We start from the raw sequence: 22,051 nt of genomic DNA on the forward strand, positions 1-22,051 counted from the left end.
TCTGCACAGTCTGGTCTGGACTCCTCCAGACATCACCCTTCACCTCTCCTTGAAACTGCTGGGTCTGTGCCATCGTGTCTCTCTGTAACATGCAATACTCAAGATTAGTCCCTTACAGTTATAGTTGATAGAGATCTACTTTCCTCAGCTGAATGGCCTTGTCAACAGAACAAACATTTTTCAAAAGATCATTAGTTTTTGCTGTAGTTATCTGCTTAAAAAAGTACATAAATAACATGCTAGTTAGCAAATCCAACTGCAGGTTCGATAGCAGATACATTGATATGGTTGGGAGCAATCCCAGCAAGGGGAGCTAAGCCAAAATCCAGTCAATTACATAACAGTGTGCTTAAACTGTAAGGTGTGTATAAAGCAAATATGGACAGACAGTCTACGACAGGGTGTTGTGGTATTGGAGTAAGTTTTGTCAAGAAGCCATTAACATCTGGTTGTAATACCTTCAGACGGAGCTGAATCTTAGCAATGTCAATTTATCTGAGGACAAGAAAATATATTGGCAGACATAGCTGTGTATGTGAACCTTGAAAATTCAGGAGCATCATCTGGTGCCATAAAAAGCAGGAGAAATGACAAGCAAGAAACTCATGATCAAAACTTCCTACTTCCTTCATAGGTGCTTTCTTTCTAGTACACCTTTAACTAGACAATCAGTTTTTGTATACTCTTCTGCAATTCCTGTGATCCCAACTGATAACAAGAATAAACCAAATCACAGAAAACATGTTCATCTGTCTTGATCTGAATACTGACGAACTTCAGTCTTTCTGTGAGCTACCAGTCTTCTTTCACTAAGAGTTTGGAATTTAGACCTGCAATCAATCCTAGATTATGAAAGTGAACAATAAGATTTGGAAGGTTATAGAAACAGTGGGAGAACAGTGCTTAATATCTATCTTTAGTTCACTAAGACTTTGCACTACAAAAACATTGTAACATTTCAACTTCTTGCAACCGAAAATTTATCTAGAAGGTCATCCTGGAATGATAAGGATGCCTTTTGTTTCTTTCATGAAATGTTTGGATTGGCCTAAGCTAAAGCTGAAGACAGCCACTACCTTCCAGCTCTGCTTGGCTAACTCAGAATTGCTAGACGATTTAAAGTCATTTCATTTCTCATCAGTACTGGCTCTTGGTTTTGCACTGCAACTCTATTTCGGCATGCGGCACTAACCACTAACTGGGACGTAAGTGAAATGAATGCTCTTGCTGTTGCAATTGCATCTTACCAGACACGTCAGGGAAGGTGGCAGCCTAGGTGGGGACAGTGCTGGGAACCAAGAAACATTACCTGGGTTCCAGTGTTATTGGCACTGCTGACCACTAGTATTATTTCTATGACCTTTATTTTTTGTAAAAGAAAATAAATTTATTTTGTTTTTTATAAAAGAAAATAATGCAGAACACTAGTATAGCACATGGAGGTAAACAAATATGAGAGAGGTATGGTTTCTCAGATAGTATTTGGTAAAGCTCTTCGTAAAATGAGGCTTTCGCATATATGTAGGCCCCTAGCACTGAAGTTAATTAACAATCTCTGGCATTTTATGCCTGGTCCACAGAGGTGGAGTTCTAAAGCCAGCAGCTGAATTTGTCTTGTATCTCTCAGTACTTGTATTTTTATACTTCAATTCAGGTGATGGATGATGATCACTACAGTGCTGACAGTCCAAAATGCAATGACTTGCAATGATCCAGTGAAAGGAAGGTGGTAGAGTTGTGTTGTGCACAGCTATTATCATCAACTAAATGACTTTTTTTAAAAAGACAATTGTTTACAATGTCAAAAATTAAATCTGAAAAGTCAAGAAAACAGGTTTAAGTGGAGTTAGGATGTGTCTCAATTTCATTTACTGGTGTGTATGTATTTTAATGTAACTTTAAATTTCATAGCTACATATTTTTTTGTCTTCATCTTCTTTCAGTATGTAGAATAGGTGATAGTCTGGAAATAAATTGGGGTTATACAGTAACTGAATCTGCTCGTGGTTCATTAGCAGCAAAACAATGTGTGGGACCACAGGAGGAGCAAAGACAATAGTTCTGTCATACAAGACTCTTAAACTCCAAATAGGAGAACCCAATCAAGTTTTAGAGATGGTTTTGTCTCAGGCTGAAATAACGGGTCAAGTTCAGTTCAGTGAGGGTGATGTCTGGTGGGTCAGTGCTTCTGGTAAGTTGCTTTCTTAAATACGGAGCCTCAGAGAAGGATAATGGTTGGGAATTGGAGTGCGAGCCTGGATGCTAAAAAACAATATGCAATTCATCCATAAGTTACCCACGTGTTTCCTGGGTAACCAAGAGAAGTTGTTTCAATTCTTTCGTCATGTTTCTCCACCTACGAAACTGGAACATCATAAGTGACGATCCTTTTAAAAGATTATGAATTACGTGGGCAACAGAAGTCATGAAACTATATTAGATTGCATAAGGGTAAGATGGCTGTATACATTCCTGAAATGCTCGTCTGACTCCAGTCAGAGTCTTGAAATACATGATCAGTTTGCCAGTTTTCTCTCTAGACCACATCCTGTACATGGAGCTGAGGTGTGAGGAGGGCACTTAGCTACTACGTTAATAATATAAAGTCATTTAGGACTTTTTCTGTGCCATTTTTTAGCATCAGTTACTCTGTTGTTAGTTTCTTCATATGGCCGCCCACAGAGGTCAAAGTGACCTTCTCTTTGTCCCTCTTTTTGGAGTCCTAACTGATACTGAAATAGTAGGGCAACTGGAGGACTAAACAAGATTCTAGTAATTATTTACCTTCAGGTCTAGACATTAGAGGATGCATATAATGTCAGCAGCCAAAGCTTTATGCAAGGTTCTAATAAACTCATTGACAGTGAGTTAAATTTATCCACTTGTGATCGAAGAGGATTACGTCATAGAATTCAGAGACACTCACATTTTCACATCCAGTCTAACTTCCAGTTTCTGGCCTGAGGACAACCAGCGTTTTTCACCAGGGTTGGTTCTGTGCAGTACATAAGTGTTACTTGTGAAAGCCCTCTTAGGTACAGGCAGAGCAAGGTCTTTAAAGTGTTCAGTACTAGCCTTGCTCCCTTCTTCTTGACGAAAATGAGGTTGGAAAAAAATTGGGTTTATACTTGCACTTCATGGTACAGGATGAATTTAGAAAATAACGACCTGAACATTTGGAAATATCTTCATGGAAATTTTGAAGCCCAGATACACTTCTCTTCCCGGGCATATGCCAGTGTGCCCGTGTGGAGCGTGAGGGTTGTGTTCAGGTGCAAACCGCTGCTCTTCAGGTAGTGAAGTGCTGGCCTGTTTCCATCCATCTCTTCACTGATCTTTAAATCAGCTAAAAAATTTGAGATAGGTTATATTTGTATTTTCGCAGTCTATTTGTTTGATCTTTGTGGACAATTTCAGCGTTGGTAAGCAAATAGAGGCCAGAGGGAAATTCTGGAGCTTGTGTTCATTGAAGTATTTTGAATTTTTAAACAGGCTGAAAAGTATTGATTTCACAGGATTTTATTTGCCTTTTAGTTACTTTTCTGCTTTTAACATACCGAAATGCAGAGTTAGAATCATAGGATGGTTTGGGTTGGAAGGGACCTTTAAAGCTCATCTAGTTCCAACCACCCTGCAATAAGCAGGGACATCTTGAACTATATTAGGTTATTCAGAAGTTCTAGGTTCTAATCCAGTGAATTCATCATGTTTCTCTAAGTTAGTGACAACTAGGACTGCTGAATATCTGACCCTGGTTGTTTACTTTTGCGCTGCAATTATGGGAGCCTTTTAAATACGTATTTAATTAAACACCAGTTATCTTCACCTCTTTCATGGTTGACCAAAAGTTTGCCATGTCTGCATCTGTATAAGGAGCCTCTCTGTTTTTTAAAGGCAGGTAACAACATTGGGTTTGTACTTAACTCACCTGAGAGACACTGCTGAATATTTAACTCATCAAGTGCCAGCTGAGATTTAGAGGAGGCAGGTTGTTTGATAATTGACAGTTCACTTGTTTAATTTGGTAATTTTTTTAAAAAGTTAAACTCTACCACTGACTATACCTTTTCACATATAAGTGAACTGCCCTTTTTTTTAAATGCATTACTTTTTTTCTGGCAAATTTGTTAAAATTCCTTCTAGTGGAGCTTACTGCTAAATCTTATTTCCATAGGGCATATATATTCTAAAGGAATTGTCAAGTAGTTTGCTTCATTCACCAATTTGTGATCATCAGACGTACTTGGAATGGCATGGGAAAAATGTGTCGACACCATGTTTGAAATAAAAATGTTACATATTCCTCTTATATAAAGGGGAAAAAAAAACAACCAACCCAGACCAAACCCAACCCACCAAAGTAATGTAAGGCTGTCATGCCATCTAGTGGCAGGTTTTAATTCTCAATTTAGCTCAATCCGTATTATTCTAAAGTATTATTTTTGGTCTTGTGCCTTAGTAGAGCTGACCCAATGGTTTAGGAGAGCATCATTACAGTAAGATGCATGAGCAGAAAGAACTTTTCCGTTGCTCTTCTTGCTTAGCATTACTATTTGCTATTAAAATATGAGTTTAAATAGCATTTAGATTGTGAAAGTAAGCAAAGTAAGTTAGTGAATTAAAAATCAATAACAACACACACCTCTTGCATTTTGAAACAGAAATAGTGAACTATTTATGTATAAAAAGAAAATGGATTTGTAAGCTTCTGTGTAAGGCTGAGAAGTATCTTTATAATGTACTATTTAAATTTATACTTGCATTTACAATATAGTAAAGTCATGGTATGACACAATTTTAAAAAATAGAGCTTGTATTATGGATTTGATAAATGCAGCATTTGATTAAAACAGCTAAATCTTTGCTATATACCCCCAAGAAAACTGGCAAGCAAAGTTATATTTGAGCTGTTTTCCAAGGGGAAGTATAAAATATCTGCTCCTTTTTAAAAGTCATTGGCCACAGTCTCCCAAACAAATATGGGTGGCACCTTGACATGTCCTCTGATTCCATAACAGCTGAGGTTAAACCAGCCTATTTGTGGTTTTACTCAGTCCTTGCACTCACTTTAATCTAGCTCACATGCACTGGTCTCCTGGAAACTATTGCATTGGCCAGGGATCTGCTGGGTACGTGATCCTCTGCCTCAGCCCCTTCACACTTGCAGAACATCCTCCCAGATTGCTCCTTTGAACAAGCATCCAGCAGTAAGGAAGATGAGAAGGGAGAAATCCTCCAGCGTCCCTTCAAAGCCATTTTGGAGTGGCTGTGTTGCTTCTATGAATTTTCCACTGAGGGGTTGTTCTTTGCACAAGGAATGAGGATTCCTAATTCCAGCTGCTAAATTACATGACTAAAGCTAGAAAATGCAGGCATCTCTCAGACCAGTCTTTGCAGGACCATAACGTCTGTGTGTATCGATTTTAAAAAGTTTTGTTTCTTTTTAAACACCTTTGAACTGTTTCAATTACTGTCTTCCGCTAACACTCACATAGTTTCCTACTTTTCCAGGGCATTACCATTTTTTATCCCCCATCTTCAAACAGACATACTTTGTTAACAGTGGTAGCATCCTGCTTCATCACTTATCTTTCACTGCTGATCCTCCTGTTTTTCCCATGTAGCATTGTAGCATTGCCTGTACTTTGGTGGTTTTTTTAATTAAAATGTACAAATCATTAAAAATGAACTGGAGCATGACTGCAAAACTAGCTGCATTTGCTACATGTCACACCCATCCTAAATTCCAGTGGAGCAAATGAGATAATTGCAGGTGAAGGAGTAAAATGTTAAAAGAATTGGGCCTTGAGCAGAGCAGATACAGTGAAGTCCCAGAAGCTTGAAAAGCATCATGGATTGTTAAAACATTGCTGTGAGAGAATGAAATGTCACCAAAGGTACAAGTACAGCTTGTGAGTAAATCTAGCAGCTTTGATAGGCCTTGAAAAGCTTTGAAAATTGATTTTAAAGGTGATTTTTTTCCCCCCAGCTTTATATAATTAATATTAGTAAGAAGTATTTTATTGTAGTTTCAGAATCTCCGTTGTTTGTAAACACATCCACTCCAGTACAGCAGACTGATACCCACTGGGAATACTGAAGTGCATAAAATCATGCGTACATCTAATTATTTGCAGAATTGGGATCTGTGCATTTTTGTACTTGCCAGTATCATGGTGTATTTTAAAGTACTTTAATTTTAAAAATTATTTTGACTTTTTAGACTATATGAGAGAGGATTAGCATCTAGAAAAATCTGTAAGTACTTCATGTTTGTTCCTCTCTTTTTGTTCCTTTTCTCTAAATACCAGGAATAACATCAACTTTAAAAAGATAAAGGTGTTTGACATCTGCTAGCTTTGATAATTCTATCCTGCAGTTGTGGTAATGGTTTTACTGCTCGTAACTGTTAGAACAAATTAAAACTGCTCAGCTTGAGTAGCTAACTAAGCTCTGAGCCCACACTTCCCCCTCCTCCCATTCCACACGTACATCTCAGGCAGCCACAGACCCACTGCTAGTTGTGGAGTGGTGGAAGGGGAAGAGGGGGAGTTGGGCCCAAGTTGTCTGCATAGGATGACTCTGAACTTTATAATCTTATCCTGAAAATTCAAGTTCTCTGTGAGATAAACCTCGGAAATTTAAGGGTACTGAGCATACACTAAAACTGGCATTATAGTTGCTGCTGAAGTGGTACTAAAGAGTAGGGGAAGGGTTCTCATTTGTACATGATGCTTCCTTCTGCTGAGGTTAATTCAGTTCCTGTCATAGTCTGACTCTTCCTTTTTACATGAGCCACGAGTGCTTGGGTTTGAAGCCAAAATCCTTGGATGATGATAATGCATATAGCTTTGAAATAATGTATTTATTAAATATAACAGCAGGAATAACAAACTCCAGCTTGTCGTTGTCAAAGTTGTTCCAAAAAATCAATCGTATATCATAATCAAGGGTGACTAGAAGGTTTACTAAATTTAAGGAAATGCTTTCTCAAGCTTAGTGATCTGTGTGTATGATGTCTGAATTCTAAAAGTGCAGTTTGTTTATTTTGTTAAAAAAACTAATACTTCTTGATGTTTTAGTTTTAGCTTGTCAGGTTTGAAATACTCTATTTTCTGTAGTATTTGCATTTAATAAAAAATAAAGTAAAAACTATTACCCTGGTTTAAAATGCATGTAGGTAATAGCCATTCTAAAGTTGCGTTTCTTTCAAAATTTCCATTAAATATGTGCAGAACTTAACCCCTTTCTCTCCCACTTGCTAAATCTTATTGAGCGTGAGATAATATTTCCCACAAAGTGAGACAGATGTAGTAACAGTACAATTCATAAGATCATCATCTGTCATGAAAATGAGTGTTATTTACACTCAAATTTCTGGAGAAGTAGCCAGGCAAGTGGGCAGATCCTGCTCTTAGCATCACAGAGAATGTTTAGCTAAGGACAAAAGCTTTGGGTTTGTTTTTTTTTAAAGAGGTTTTGTTACTTCATTTGTCTATGCAGAGTGTGCGAGGTATGTATTGCAGTGTTCTTTCATATGGTGGAATGAGTCCTGTATTTCCTGACCAGGGATAAAGCATTAATTTTGTTTGAAACGCTAGTATTGTTGTAACTTTTGGAATTTCAGATGTAGAAAGACAGATGTCTGTGGAAGGCTCTTCCATTTAAAAAAAAAAAAAAATCTTAATTTTGCTCTATAAATTAAATCAAACCTCCTACTGTTGCTCTTTATAGGTTGCTGGAGCATGTCAGGCTGCTCTTAGAAAACCATAAATACAGAAATTATTTTTTCAGGGATCTTCATCTGAAGCACAGAGAAGAACTTGTTCATGGCAGTAGGTTTGGTCATCAGGAAAGGTCAATGTAGAGAGAAATCCTGTCTCAGTGCTGAGAATCTAACATGATTTTATGTGAAATAGTGTAAATAAAAAGAGCTAGTGTGATTTATACTGGTAGATTACAAGATGTGTAGTGTGTATCCCAAATTTCATCTGTAAAATACTTCAGCAAAATATAAAACAAAGACATCTAACACTGTGGTAGCCATTTGCGGGGGTGAAGGAGGACAAGAACTGTTGTATAATTAACAGTAAAATGCAGTTGAATAGGAAAACAATTTTTTGTTAAGAATTGATGATAGCCTGTCCGAGCTTTGCAGAGGATAAGTAACATGTTTCTGTTTATCAGCAGGCTGTGCCAGCACAAGAGTGTCGTTTTGAGAGCTAATTTAGTTTAGTCCTGGTTAGAATTAAAATGTGTTAATGAAGAGTGTCTTATACACTGTGGTGACTGTTATTGCTGATGGAGATGTCCACAAAAAAGCATAGAGGAAACTAAATTAATGAGACTAACTTGGATAAATTCAATTCACGCATATTTTATTGTTCACCACTGGTACTCTTCAAGAGTACAAAACCCCATTTCATTGAGAATGGAAGCCCACACACCAGTGGTAGTTGTAAAACACCTCTAAATAATTTTATAAAATCTAGGAGTCTTAAAGAGATACATTAAAATGTTACTTCCTAGTCATTTTTCAGTACTGCCACCTTAATAAGAAAATGAAATAAAAATATCAAGCAGTTTTACTTCTTACCATTTGGACTATAAATAGTTAAGTGATGTCAATCCTTTTAACCAGCAATAGAGTTTGAAAACCAAAAAAGATGAATATGAATTGTATTTTCAGAGACAGAATATGTAACTTGGTAATTGAATTCATTTTTTAATGGAGGAGAGGAGAACAAAGATTTTTGGTTTATTTCCCTTCTTATCATTTAGAACTTTAAATGAATAAATGAAGAGTTTTGGTTATTGTGAGAATTCCCATCTGGCTTATGACCTTGCTGCTGGCAGCTTGGACTTTTGGCTTTTACAATACCTGCTCTTCACATAGCAGCACAATTGGTTTAAAATAATTTGTCATAGTGTGTACAAATTAAGTCTGTGGTTCCATTTTCAGCTTCTGGTGATAAGTAGCGATTAGAGTTTGTGCTGATGATGGTGACTGAATTATACAAACCAATTAATACAATTTCAGTCCTTTTCTATACTGAGTGCTAAAACTGTGTTTCATCTTGTATTTTTTAATTTGTGGTGCGCTCTTATTATTCGCTAAAGAGATGTTCTCCAGTTAGGAGCATCATCCGCCTCTCAGGGTGTTGAGACATACAATCTAAGGAGATTGTTCTAATTTGATAATGCAGGTTAAAACCAAAGATGCTGAAAAACAGTTACCCCTTGTTTTTGTTTGCTTCCAAACCCACGAATCAGAGGTGTTTTGGGGAAGCCCAGCAGAGCTTTGTCTGGTGCAAGCAGAACCCGTTCCTCTGCTTTCCTAAGCCATGTAAAATGCAGTACGAGCATGGCATGGGCATCCTCTTCCAGGCTTGGACAGAGCTGATGTTCAAGACGGATCCTCTGTCCCCACCGTCTGTCCTTCGCTGCCGCGGGCTGGGGCAGAGGAGAGGTCCCTTGGCAAGCAGAGGGGTCCAGGGGAGAGCCCGCTTGGTGGTGGCTGGTCAGGCTGGGCTGACAGTGTGCCAAAGTAGCTGGGAGCTGTAAAACACCTCGTGAGATTTTGTGAGATCTCCCGTGGGAATGCGCGTCTTGGGCACAGCAGGAGGAAGGCTGAACTGGGCAGGGGACATCTTTGGTGGCTTGAGCGCCCAGTGCAACGAGCGTACCCCTCCCGGGGTTCCATGCTGCAAGGCAGTCAGCCTCAGAGGGTGTATTTTGGCTGGATGAGACTGGTTCAGCTACTGCCCTGCTTTCTGCAGCAGCCTTAAACGCAGTCATTTAAACCAGATTGGGGGTGTGCTTTAAAACATACCTTATGTCCTGCTTTGACCAGACAAACGCCTATTTTCCCAAGCTGAAAAAACCTTTTAGTACACCTACCTGGGAAGATATTAATGTGAATCTAGATGAGCGTTGTTACTTTAAGCTACCCTGCCTGAGAAAGGTGGGTTTTTTCATGCCATGTAGACAGTGGTTCTCCTGTTCAAGCAATATTAATTCCATTTTAATCTCCTCAGCTCGAGCTTTGTTCGCTGGCGTTTTGGGTCTTGGTATTTTTACAGTTAGCAGATGTGTGCAACCTCTCCGTTACCCATGCCCAATACCTGCAGTAATTCTTTTTGAACTACATTTATATTTTCCTGGTGTGTGTGTGTTTGTTACATAAAGTTGTGCTATCCAGTATAACGAGTCATAGGGTATCACGTAATACATATGTATTGAAACAGATACTGATATTTATGGTAAATTCAATCTCATTAGGAATTCATTCTCAATAGGAATTGAAATGTAGGCGGTATTCTGGATTGGTTATTTGACTGTGGATTATTGTAAATTTTGTAAGTTATGTGGGACAAAATGTGGTCGATAAATGTAATTGTATGAGTAAAAAAAGGATAAAAATGTCAATGCAAAACACCACCACCACCCCCCCCCGCCCCCCCCCCCCCCCCTCATATTTGGAAGCAAGTAAATTATATTCCCAGCTTTTGGAAGGGAAGTAAATTTAAAGAAAAATAGATTTAGTAAAATCTGTCATACTTAGTAGAACACCATCTTTTAGATTCTTTTATTCCACCAGTATTAGGTACAAGAAAACTAAACCACACTATATTCTAGAGTCACCCAAACAACTGAAAAAAGACAGAGTAAGAATTACACAACCGGCAGAGAAACGTGCCAGCTTCTATGTCTTTATGTCATCAGCTTCCTGGTGGGTTTTTTGTGAAATCATTTTTCCTGAATACTGGAACCAAAATGTGGGCAGTTAGACTACTGTGCTTCAACGTTGCTTCTTCAAAGACTTTCCTACTGACAAACTTATTACCTGCTTGTCCCCTTGTGTTCCCAGGGATTAAGAAAAAATAGTACTTTACAAGATTTTTACATTGTACATGCACACATGCACACACGACTCGCAGAATTGTATTATATACACAGTTTGTAAGATAGCCTGTACTCTCCCTGTACACAGTTGGATTCTTTCTTTAGCAGGAAGATAACAAAAAGTACTAGAATGTGTGGCGCCATCATTGAAGTTCTTGAGCTTTACTTTTTAAGTATTTTTAACAATTTGACACGGTAGGATTCTCTAAGTAAAAACAGGAAGCTTACTAAATTTAACATTTCACATCTGGATTTTATTTTGTGTAGTCTCTCTTTTTTACTTCTTTTTTGTACTTTTCTCCTTTTAGGTTGGGTTTGGAGTTTTGGTTTTTTTCCACTTCAAGTTGATAAATACATATATTCTGCAGTGACTACATGAAAGTTTTTTCCTCTCTGGCTTCTTCTTCACCCAGTTTAGTAGAAGCTTCTGCTTATACTCATTTGGTCTCAGCTGCATGACAGCAGCCTTCAAGATGCTTTTCATGATACCAAATTACTGAATTTTATACCTGAAGCCAGTAATTACAATATACTGGTGTTCCCAGATGTGTTTAGTTGGCTGTTCTCCAAAACAATTACCAGAATCTTCTGCTGTTACTGCAACTTGTATGACATGTTTTCAAACACTGGTGACATCTCCATCTCAGTTGTGGCTTAGATATGACATTCTTGCCTCTTGCCTGTTATTTTGTTTTCTTCGTGTTTTTTTTTTCTTTTGTTTTTTTTTTTTTTTTGCTTTGGTTTTTGTTTGGTTTGGGGGTTGTTTTTTGTTTGGTTTGGGGGTTGGTGTTTTGGTTTGGTTTGGTTTTTTTCTTTTCTTAATACATCAGTGTATGTGCCAGTTCCTGAACTCTGTTTGAGAAGTTAATTGTAGCTTAGGTTAGCGCGCAGTAGCACACTTGGTGCTTGTACTTGGCGTAATGTCCCTGTTGCGGATTAGAGGGAGTTGAAGGCTGCAGCAGTGACTGGAAACCCTTGAGAGCCGTTTGAGCACCTGGAAATTACTGTGGGATGGAGCCACTCTGGTAATAAATACCCTTCTTCCTCAGTCAGATCAGCTTCGAGAGATTGGTTTCCCTTAGACAGGCTTAACAACATCTTAAGCAAGACCTGGTCCTGAAATGCCAGATGTAGTATTTGAAGAGTATCCTACATCCTTTTGCACAGAGAGGGCTGTAGGAGAAAATGTCTTTTGTCTTTCTGTCTTGTTCCTACCCGATAGGTAAACTTACTGCTGCATTATTAAATCACAGTACCTATCTTTTGGCATGTTTTTGCTGCTTAATTATTTCTTTCTGTATTTACCCTGACTATTTTTTGGACAGTCACATGTCTATAATCCTTAGGTGGAAGAAGTGCTCTTGTACTCTGTGCATGGCTGACAGCCCTCTCCCTCCCTGCTAGCTGGGGTAAGCAAGGAAGTATTTGATTCATTGGCATGGCACCTATCCAGTCATGTGTCCACCCCCCGTTGAACTCTGAGGCAAACAAGGAGTTTGTCTTTTTGAGAATTTAGTGTGGGGATCCATTAAAGATTTTGGACTATCAAGATTCTGAATTTTGAATTGACACAAGCCTGAGGTAGCAGGCAGAAATGTCTTGAGTCTTCAACATGCAAAGAAGTTATTTTTGGTCTTCAGAAGGCAAGTGCTGCACCGACCAATTCAAAATCTGTGATGACTGGTTTTAATGTGGTGCCTGTATTTTGAACCCATTACTTTCTGTGATGTATGTGCTGCAGTAACGTTAAGAGAAGGAGAAGTAAAAGTTTCCAAGAAGTCAATGAAAGAGAGCTACTAGCCATAAAAAAATGTAAGTTCACAGTGGTTCCTCCCTAAGCCATGGTCCTTTCAGCAACTCTCAACAATAAATTAAACCTAGATTGGAGACTAATGTCAGCTGTTCCTATTATTTACAAAGGGTGTAGCAAAACAACATGTGACAGAAAGTGCCTGCTGCTTGAGTTCGTGTCTTTCAGAATGCCTGGTGCTTAGTAATGTGTGTGTGACTTGAAAAAAATGCTCCCAATTAATGAAAAGCTGTTCATATTTAAATTATTTTCATTAAAACATTTCACAGAATTTCTTTGTTGTCTTGATACATCTCAGTAGAACTTTTTGTGGACAAACATGGCATTGGTGATGGAGACGGAGAAGTTTAGTAACTGGGACAAAAATGCGAATATTTAAGTGTTTCTTTTTAATGGTAGAATTATTGTGGTGAACTTAAGTACTAAATCTTGGCCCAAAACAGTGTAAAATTTTTCAGAATTGTCCTTGAACATCACTATCTCACCATTTTCTGCAATGCTGTATGGACCTTTATTTACTTATATTCATCAAAACATTAATTGTGCTTCCCAGTTGTTTATGTATTTTCCTGCCTATAGAACTGTGCAGGGTTTGTATCCATGGGTCATCAAGAACCATAAAAACTATTTGAAATTTACTAGATGAAGTCATTCATTGCAGTTCCACTTGGGTTCAGTTGCTTAAAGAATAGGAGAAAGTTTCAATACTTCCACAAATATGTCTAAGGGGAATACATCGATACGTAAATATTTACAGTATATAAACCTTCTTGTAAGACAGAGTTGTATCAAAGAGTCTCCTGTACTTATTCCATGCAATGAACTAACAAGTCAGTTAAGAATAGATGCACTGGCTCTCAAATTAAAGTCTGCTTTGATGCCTCCTTAGGAAACGGTGCCTCAAAAAAAAAAAAAATCATGGCTGTCCTGGTTTTGGCTGAGATAGAGTTAATTTTCTTCCTAGTAGCTGGTACAGTGTTATGTTTGGGATTCAGTATGAGAAGAATGTTGCTAACACACTGATGTTTTCAGTTGTTGCTAAGTAGTGTTTAGTCTAAAGTCAAGGATTTTTCAGCTTCTCATGCCCAGCCAGTGAGAAAGCTGGAGGGGCACAAGAAGTTGGGAGGGGACACAGCCAGGGCAGCTGACCCACACTGGCCAAAGGGGTATTCCATACCGTGTGACATCATGCCCAGTATATAAACTGGGGGGAGTGGGGCTGGGAGGGATTGGTGCTCGGGAACATAACAGGGCATCCATTGGCGAGTGGTGAGCAATCGCATTGTGTATCACTTGTATATTCCAATCCTTTTATTATTACTATTGTCATTTTATTAGTGTTATCATTATCATTACTAGTTTTTTCTTTTCTGTTCTATTAAACTGTTCTTATCTTAACCCACGAGTTTTACTTTTTTCGATTCTCTCCCCCATCCCACTGGGTGGGGAGAAGTGAGTGAGCGGCTGCGTGGTGCTTAGTTGCTGGCTGGCATTAAACCACAACAATGACTTATATATAATTTCAGAGAAGAATCCTAGACTTAGTCTGTGACGCTTTTATTAAGTAGACTAGAGACCTGCCTAGATCCAGACCTGCTCAAAAATCTGAAGCAACTACTGACCTCAGGGGCACAGCAAACCAAAAAATATGGACTCTAATTGTCAGGCACTAGAAAAAATGTGATTCATATTTTGAAAAGTAAAATTGCAACTTTATACCAGTAAGCCTCTTTCCTTAATGCAGTGGGGTATTTGTTTCAGGTTTTTAAATAAAATTTCAACTCCATACAAAAAATAAGTTTTTAGGTATTTTTATAAATTCCATAAAAAGGTGAACCCACTGGGAAGAGAGGGGACAAGCAGGTTTCCATCCTACTTGAAAGGAGCAGATGTTCTGCCAATAACACACTGTTATATACTAATATTAGTAGTGTGATTCTACATTAAGATAGGGTTGACTTGAGAGACACTGCTGATTTCCCTTTTACGAGCTGTACAACTGTAAATAAAGTTAAGGTTTCATCTGCTGAATGAGGTAAGCCAAATCCAAGATACTCACTAGAGTGTGCCGCACTCCATACAATGCACTTGGTTGACCTTTATGGGAACTGTTGAAATTCTAATTTCCTCGCACTTGTACTGCTTTACAAGGGCCTGCATGTTTACAGCCTTCAGCACATGCACAACCCTTTTTTCTTTCTTCTTTATCAGAGAATCTCACCATCAGAGACAGGGCATGAAGAAGCCTCCCTCTTCTACAGCACATAATTTCAAATGCTTTTTTATTAAAGTAATCTTTTCACAGTTGGCATTGAACTTTGTTCTTCAGTTTGTAAACCCTCTGTATTTTAAATTGCTTTCTAGTACCTATTTTGAATGCATGTTTATGTAGGTTACATTATTTCAACTCTCATCTGATTCTAAGATGTGAAAGATTCCATTGAATTTTTTTATGCAAGATCATAGGAAAAATTCCATTACTAATTATTGGTAAAATAATTATAATTCCTTTGCTAGTTATTGCTACTATTAATATATGCGTTACTAGCATTGATGATCACTGGCATTTTAGTTTATAACGCAGTGCTGCTAATGGAGCTGAAACATGCCATTCATTTGTAAAACAGTGATGTTGATCACACAGTTTTAGTGACCTGCCAGTGGTCCTTAGCTACAGCTGACTACATGATGCCTGTGTAGGTATATTTGTTTCTTTTTGAAGGGACCCCAAAGAGTGGGTTTAAATGTGCAGCAGCTCATTTGTCATCAGAGATTGCCCCTGGGAAGTCCCAGCAGACTCCTTCCCTTTATCTCTCCTTTCTCTCCAGTGACAGTGTCATGAACAGAGGTGAGCTCCTCTTTCATGATACAAAGAATCAGTCTTTTTTGTCCCTGTGTTCACAGTCAAAGTATACTTTCAGTTCTTCATTTTCTTCTGGAGTTATAGGTACCTGATTGCCAAAATTATCTTCTTCATCACCTGTTTAGTCAGACCTTTTTTTGCCTTTTTCCTGTAGGTCTTACATTTGCCACTAATCTCCCAGCTCTTTAGATTTCTAGATTACTGTCACGCTTTGGGATGGAATAAGTAGGGATGTTAAATGTATTTGTTGGTACTACCATTTGCTTATCATAAGGGACTGACCTTGTTTGTGGGCTATGAAGTAGTATAGTAGTAACCAAGAACCACTAGAACCTCACGAGGTGCAGGATGGTATGACAGATTTGGGTATAAATTTGGTTTTGAGAGAGGAGATTTACTGTGTGAGCATGGAGGGATGGGAGGAGTGCAACACTGAATTAATATGGTTAATGGAACCACCAATGTTCTAAATATTTATGACATAAACCTGAAATCTGTGCCTTCACAAGTTAAATCTTATATTGTGTTTTTCTGTATTATTATGAAAAAATGAATGGAAAATATTTGTGAATTATTATTGACTCACCCAAGAACATATTTGTTTTCTATTACAATGTTCCTATCTTTCCCCCTTCTCCAGTGGAAAGTATAGGTGTGTGATTATATGGTTGAAATGGTTTATTATTCTTCACTGTTAATGCATTGTTGTTTACACTCTGCATTCACAATTGCTGTAACAAATTTTTAAATAATTTATCTTGATAGATGTATTCACTAAGAATCTCTCAATTTATTTAGTTCTGCTAAACATTGTAGAATAATATGCTGAACACTCTGTGGAAGTGTTTAAACTGGATGCTTGAGGTGTGAGCATGGCACAAGCCATACGCCCAATGACTCAATGCGGTAATTACGAGCTAAGTTGAATTATTTAGCAGTATTTCTTTTTTTTTCATAGCCTTTCATGTCCCCTCGGTACCCTGGAGGTCCAAGGCCACCTTTAAGAATACCCAATCAGGTAAGATTTTATCACTGATGCACTCCTGTGGTCCAGGGTGATGGTGCAGTGGTGGGAACAGGGAATGTCATCTTGTTGGCTACCAGTGGTTCATTGGCTACAAAACTAACTCAGTCCCCTCTCCACCCCATTTTTTCTGACTATTAAATAGTTATTTTGATAAGGTGTGGCCATGCCACTCCCAGCTCACTTTCCTGTGCTTAATTAGTGTCTACACCTCAAAATTTATTGTGTGTTAAGCCTGTTTGCAGAGGGAGGATATAGTTGCCTTGTGTGGTGCTGCATTAACCTCAGCCAGCCAATGCTGTCTGCTCTGAGATGAAGGCAGAATGTCCCCATAACTGTTTCACTCCGTAAAGCTTCCTAACCACATCAAGCAGTTAGCTCTGAGAATTTTTTTACTTAATTCTATGTAAAATGCATCACTCCCTCCTATTCTTTGTTCACTATATGAAGTATATTTATTTCATAGTAAATACGGAGATTATTGCTGAGAAACAGATATCATTAAGTGCTCTATGGCTCTTACAGACAGTCTGAGGACTTTAAAAAAACATCAAATTTCCAATTTTCTCTCATCTATATCAAAGGATATGCATACCAGTGTAACAAGAATGAGTAATGAGCTGCTGTTTGTCAGCAGAGACCTTTATTGGCCCATCTGTGAAAAGATGGTTCTGGAAGCCGTTAGCATTTGTACTTTTAAGTTCTCCATAGTGCAGATAGAGGAGGAGAAAGCAGTTGTCAGCAGATGAAAAGTTAAAGATAAACAGACAGAAAAATATCAGTGGAGCTCTGAAAGAAAAACTGGGTCATTTACAATATTGGGAAAGTTTGATGGGGTAGATGGAATGGGCGTTTTGGTCCAGTTTAGACTTCCAGGACTGCCTTTCTTGTTGTCACAGCTTGATGAGGAGACTTTAATGCCCCAACCTCAGTTCCGGCTATTTTTCTTATCTGTATAACACAATGTCAAGAAACTTGTCTTTAGCACTGGCACAATATTGCCAGAAAGTATCAAGTTTAAATTTTAGTGAGCTGGATATATCAGGTGGCAAGATGTTTTCAGGTATTTCTCTACATCAAACATGGTGATGTTTGGGAGCAGGACAAGTTACCTGTACCATAACTACTTTCTCACAAGGGAGATGGGTGGCTTGATTAACCTTGCTGAAGTGATCATCAAGGAACAACATAAGAGTGCAATGTCATTAGCACTTAAGTTAAATATTTGCTACTGAAACTCAGTACAAAATATCTTCCTGAGTTTTGTACCTTTCAGTAATATCTTAGCCAAAGATATACCACTGTTTGGATTTTACGTATTCCTTTGTTTCTCTGTGTTTCTGAACACTGTAAATACTGGCAGGTAGAAACTGGATGTGGTGAGTGCTGTGAAAGTCCTGCCAACCTGCAGTTTTAGTTTCGGAAGTGTTTTTGTCTGCATGTTGTGATATTTTCAGTTCAGAGCTGTAACATAATCTCAGTGAATTACAGCTCTTGCAATTCATTTACATTATGCCGCATGCATGAATTACTGCTTTTAACAACACTGCCATTATTTAAGTTACAGTATAGATGGGCAGTGTGTAGAAGTAATAAACTGTTGTAGTGCAGCTTTAAGGCTGAAATTTTGATTAGATGGGAGTCAGTAAAAATCAGAGTTAAAATTCCCACTGTTACTGTATTCCTTAATGCCTTGCAGTAGGGACTGTGTTTCTTAGGCAAGGAAGGGTAACACAGGGCATGTGCGCACAGCGCAGTGCAGTGCTGTGTAAGAGTTATCTGAGCTAGATCTAGGCTTTGTAGCAAGGAAAGTTAGTACCTACCGAGTGTCACACGAGTGCCCCTAAGTTGCCTTCAGTACTCGATCACATCCTATGAGATCAAGCCCCACAAGGGTATTTGCTCTTGGCAATGCACTGTGCTGTGCAGGTACACTTGTTTTTCTTGAAAAGTGGTATGACATGTTAGAAAGGAATTGGTAGTCCCTCATGTAATGATGTGCTGTGTAGTGACTGCATGAGTTAAGTCTTCGGTCATGTGTGCTCACAGCAGCAAATGCCTCTATGTCCGTGCATGTCACCTGCCATCTCTGGCAGAAGTGACCAGTTCCTGCTTTGCTAGTATTTGACACTTCTCCGTGCACATCATGTATCGTTCTTATGTATCCTCCAGACTTCTAGCCACTGAAGTACATGTATGTAAAACTCTGATTTAAATGATGTCATCTCAGATTATTTATTCCATTAAACTTGCAGTGCAGTACCTTTTTACTGTATTACCTTTGAGGTAATACCGTGCATCATAATTTTTCATTTCCTACCTCTTGCGGACACAAACTGTGTAATATTTGCGATAGGTTCCCCTTTGTATGTATCCAAGACTACCACAGTATTTCCACATCAAGAGTAACTTAGCCATTCCCACAGTAAGCAATACCTGTACCTGTAAGCCTGAATAGCTTACTTTTATAATAACAGATTTACTCATTCTGGATACATTTTTAGTGAAAATGTGGTGTTGTTTTGAAATGCTGAATAGCACCTAGTGGATCAGCTACAAAGATCCATTCATAAAAACATTTTTCTAGTTGACTAAACTATAGGTAAGAAATTAGCCTTAAACCTAATTCAGTTACTATAAATCCAAATGGCGGATTAAAATGTGGGGACATAAAAACAATGTGTTTGATTTGGACCAGAGGTAAAGTAACAACACAGTGTATCTTCATGCTTGAAGGCAAGATTTAGGAGCAAGTTTTGTGACTGTTGTTATCTCCCATAGCTGAGTAATAAGCTTATCTTGGCATTGATGCCCTTCAAGAGTAAGGCACAGTGGAAGACAAAATGTCCCTCACATCACAGCCCTAATTAACCATACCCTGTGAATCCTGTGCAGTTGGCTCAGTTATGGCTCACTGTTAGAGAGTATCAGTGTCTGCATCCTGACCTCTTAAAATAATGGTTAAAAGGGAAAATGGTAGCCATATAAGCTTTGAATAAATTGCCGTGTCCCCAAGAAAAAGGCAGTGCTTGGAGGTTAAATAATAGGTAAGCTGAAGTGAAGGAAATATGGGGGGGGGGGGGGTGGGTGGTGCAAATTAGGCAATTAAATTTTGGAAACTCTTTATACATAATTCCACAGAAGTCCAAGACTTTGTCCAGCAAATGCATATCAGGGTCGCAGGACATACAGGACTTTTAGTTTAGTTAGGCTCTTAGGACATTTAGTTAGGATGTTTAGGAAAGCTAACTCTTCCATATTACTCTTGACTGAGAGGAAACAACGGGGAATTAAAAACAAAATATCTGCATTATGTCTTTAACATAAATTTCAAAGCGTTATATGCTTTTAACATATGGTTTCTATGCCTGCAGGCACTTGGAGGTGTCCCAGGAAGTCAGCCATTATTGCCTAGCGGGATGGACCCAACACGGCAGCAAGGTGAATGAAATAATTATTTGGACCATTCAAGTACTTTCTTCTCAAACTTGCGTCTTTCTTTCTGTGTTTCAAAGCTGACTGCAGCTTTTTAAGCTTTTTGTTAATTAAAAAGGAATGATTTGTTAAAGTTGTTTTAGAAGATGCTTGTGTATTGCATCGTTTTTTAAGTTGCATGATTTTATTTGCAGGGCATCCAAACATGGGTGGGCCAATGCAGAGAATGACTCCTCCAAGGGGAATGGTTCCGTTAGGACCACAGGTACCTTCCACAGATAAGATACTTATTTTTATTAATAGCCCTATGCTTATACTATATTACTTTGGCTTTCCATAGCTTGAAGATGGCCAGGACTTGTTCTTCTAATCGCATTTTAAAATAAACCTTCTGTTTTACAAAAATTAATGCTGAGTTGCAGCTGTACAAAGTCTAAAATGAAAACATCAGTCATTTTAATTAAGATTTGAAATTAAAAGAGGAATCCCTTAACTTGCTTATTTCAGAAATGTTATGTTCGTCCTACAGCCAGTGTATGGTGTAATCAAAGGCTGATATTTGTAAAGGAGACCAAGAACCGAGTAGGTGTTTCCTCATCCTCCCAGCTTAATTGATTATGCTGTTCAGGAGGAAAGGTTTAATACTTCTAACTTAGGCAAACTCTTTGTACCAAAAATACCCCTCAAAATTCTGTAAAGTTTTTCTTTCATCCACTATTGATATAGATTTTTGGTGAGTGCTAGAGAGGTTTTAATGTAAAATGAGAAGTTCATGCTGCCATTTCTCCCCCTTGTCAATCACAATCGTCTCTAGCTCTGTTTTTGAGGAGCAAAGCAACCTTGGATTGCAAGAATCAGCCTTCTCCAAGGTGCTGACCTGGTCATAATTGCTCATAGGCTCTTTCTTCAAAAGTGTGAAAATATGGGTGGATATTTGTCAGTATTACATTTCAACAGTAAACTAAGAGAAAACAAACTAATTTTTATGCATACCTGAAATATGAATCTGAAAGTTTATTCTGTATTTTGCCAGTGCACTCAGTGAGAGAAAATTTAGGTGGTGGTGTTTCATACCAGGCTTGCCATTGTTTTGTTTTACAGTGTGCTTGTTGTGCCCACACTTTGCATTTTTACTTCCCCATTTCAGATAATCTCTCTAGTGACTTCTTTGTTCCTTGGAATAGCAACTGAATTTTAAATGATTAAATAGCTTTGCCTTTCAAATCTGTTCCTAACTGTCTTTACAATTTTCGGTCTTCTTGGTAGAAACCAGTTGTTCAGTTCTACACAACATCTGCTTTGTAACCAACAAACCATTATTAAATACATTTGTTATTTTTTCTGTAGCATTGAAGTATATTTACCACTTGCCTTCTGGAGGTAGGAAGAGGAGCTTTGCAATGCTGCCATATGAGATTGAGCTGATACTTTATGCAGCAACATTAGTCACACAGCAGGCAAATATCATGCCAGTTTTTATAAGGATAATTTTTCCATTTTTGCTGTCTCTTAAAATCCAGTGTTTCTGTAAGGTTCTTCTTTCTTGTGCTGAACATCCTCTTAAAATGGGGAAAAATGTAGGTAATTTACACAAAATTTAAGTTCACAAATCAATCTTTTCTATAAATGGATCATCATCTATCTTTGCATCTGGCATTTAGTATCTTCTTAGAATGCAGTTCTACAACCAAATTTGATGAATCTTTCACACCTACTTTTAACATTCTCTTGCTACAGTGCTGTAAAGTTGACTTGGGTGTGCCCTTAGTGGGAGGCCCTGCTACTTGCTGCACAGGCAATCAACTTCCAAAACACTTAATGTGCTCATACAGAAATGCTTATGTCCAGTATAGCAAGTATAGTATGTGTATGCTTGAAAACTTACAGAAAATTTACCTCACTTTTGTATTTTATGATTCTAGACTGTTTCAAACTAAATAACGTGAAACAAAAAGCAGTGGATGGTTGTAAATGCTTGAATCTATTAAAAGCTCCAAAGAATTAGGTTCAGGCT

General features: G+C 38.1%; 1 protein-coding gene across 12 annotated transcripts in view; it reads left to right on the plus strand.

Moving 5' to 3' along the window:
* Positions 1-22,051, plus strand: part of SSBP2 (single stranded DNA binding protein 2) — a 195,313-nt gene that overhangs the window by 128,825 nt on the left and 44,437 nt on the right. For all 12 annotated transcript variants that reach the window (XM_052776720.1, XM_052776711.1, XM_052776718.1 and 9 more), the window contains 3 exons: positions 16,537-16,596; positions 19,977-20,043; positions 20,232-20,302. In XM_052776720.1, the coding sequence (XP_052632680.1) occupies positions 16,537-16,596; positions 19,977-20,043; positions 20,232-20,302 (198 nt within the window). The remainder of the gene's footprint in view (positions 1-16,536; positions 16,597-19,976; positions 20,044-20,231; positions 20,303-22,051) is intronic.

Source organism: Harpia harpyja, chromosome Z (genome assembly GCF_026419915.1).
Source record: "Harpia harpyja isolate bHarHar1 chromosome Z, bHarHar1 primary haplotype, whole genome shotgun sequence".
In the NCBI taxonomy this organism is placed as follows: Eukaryota; Metazoa; Chordata; class Aves; order Accipitriformes; family Accipitridae; genus Harpia; species Harpia harpyja.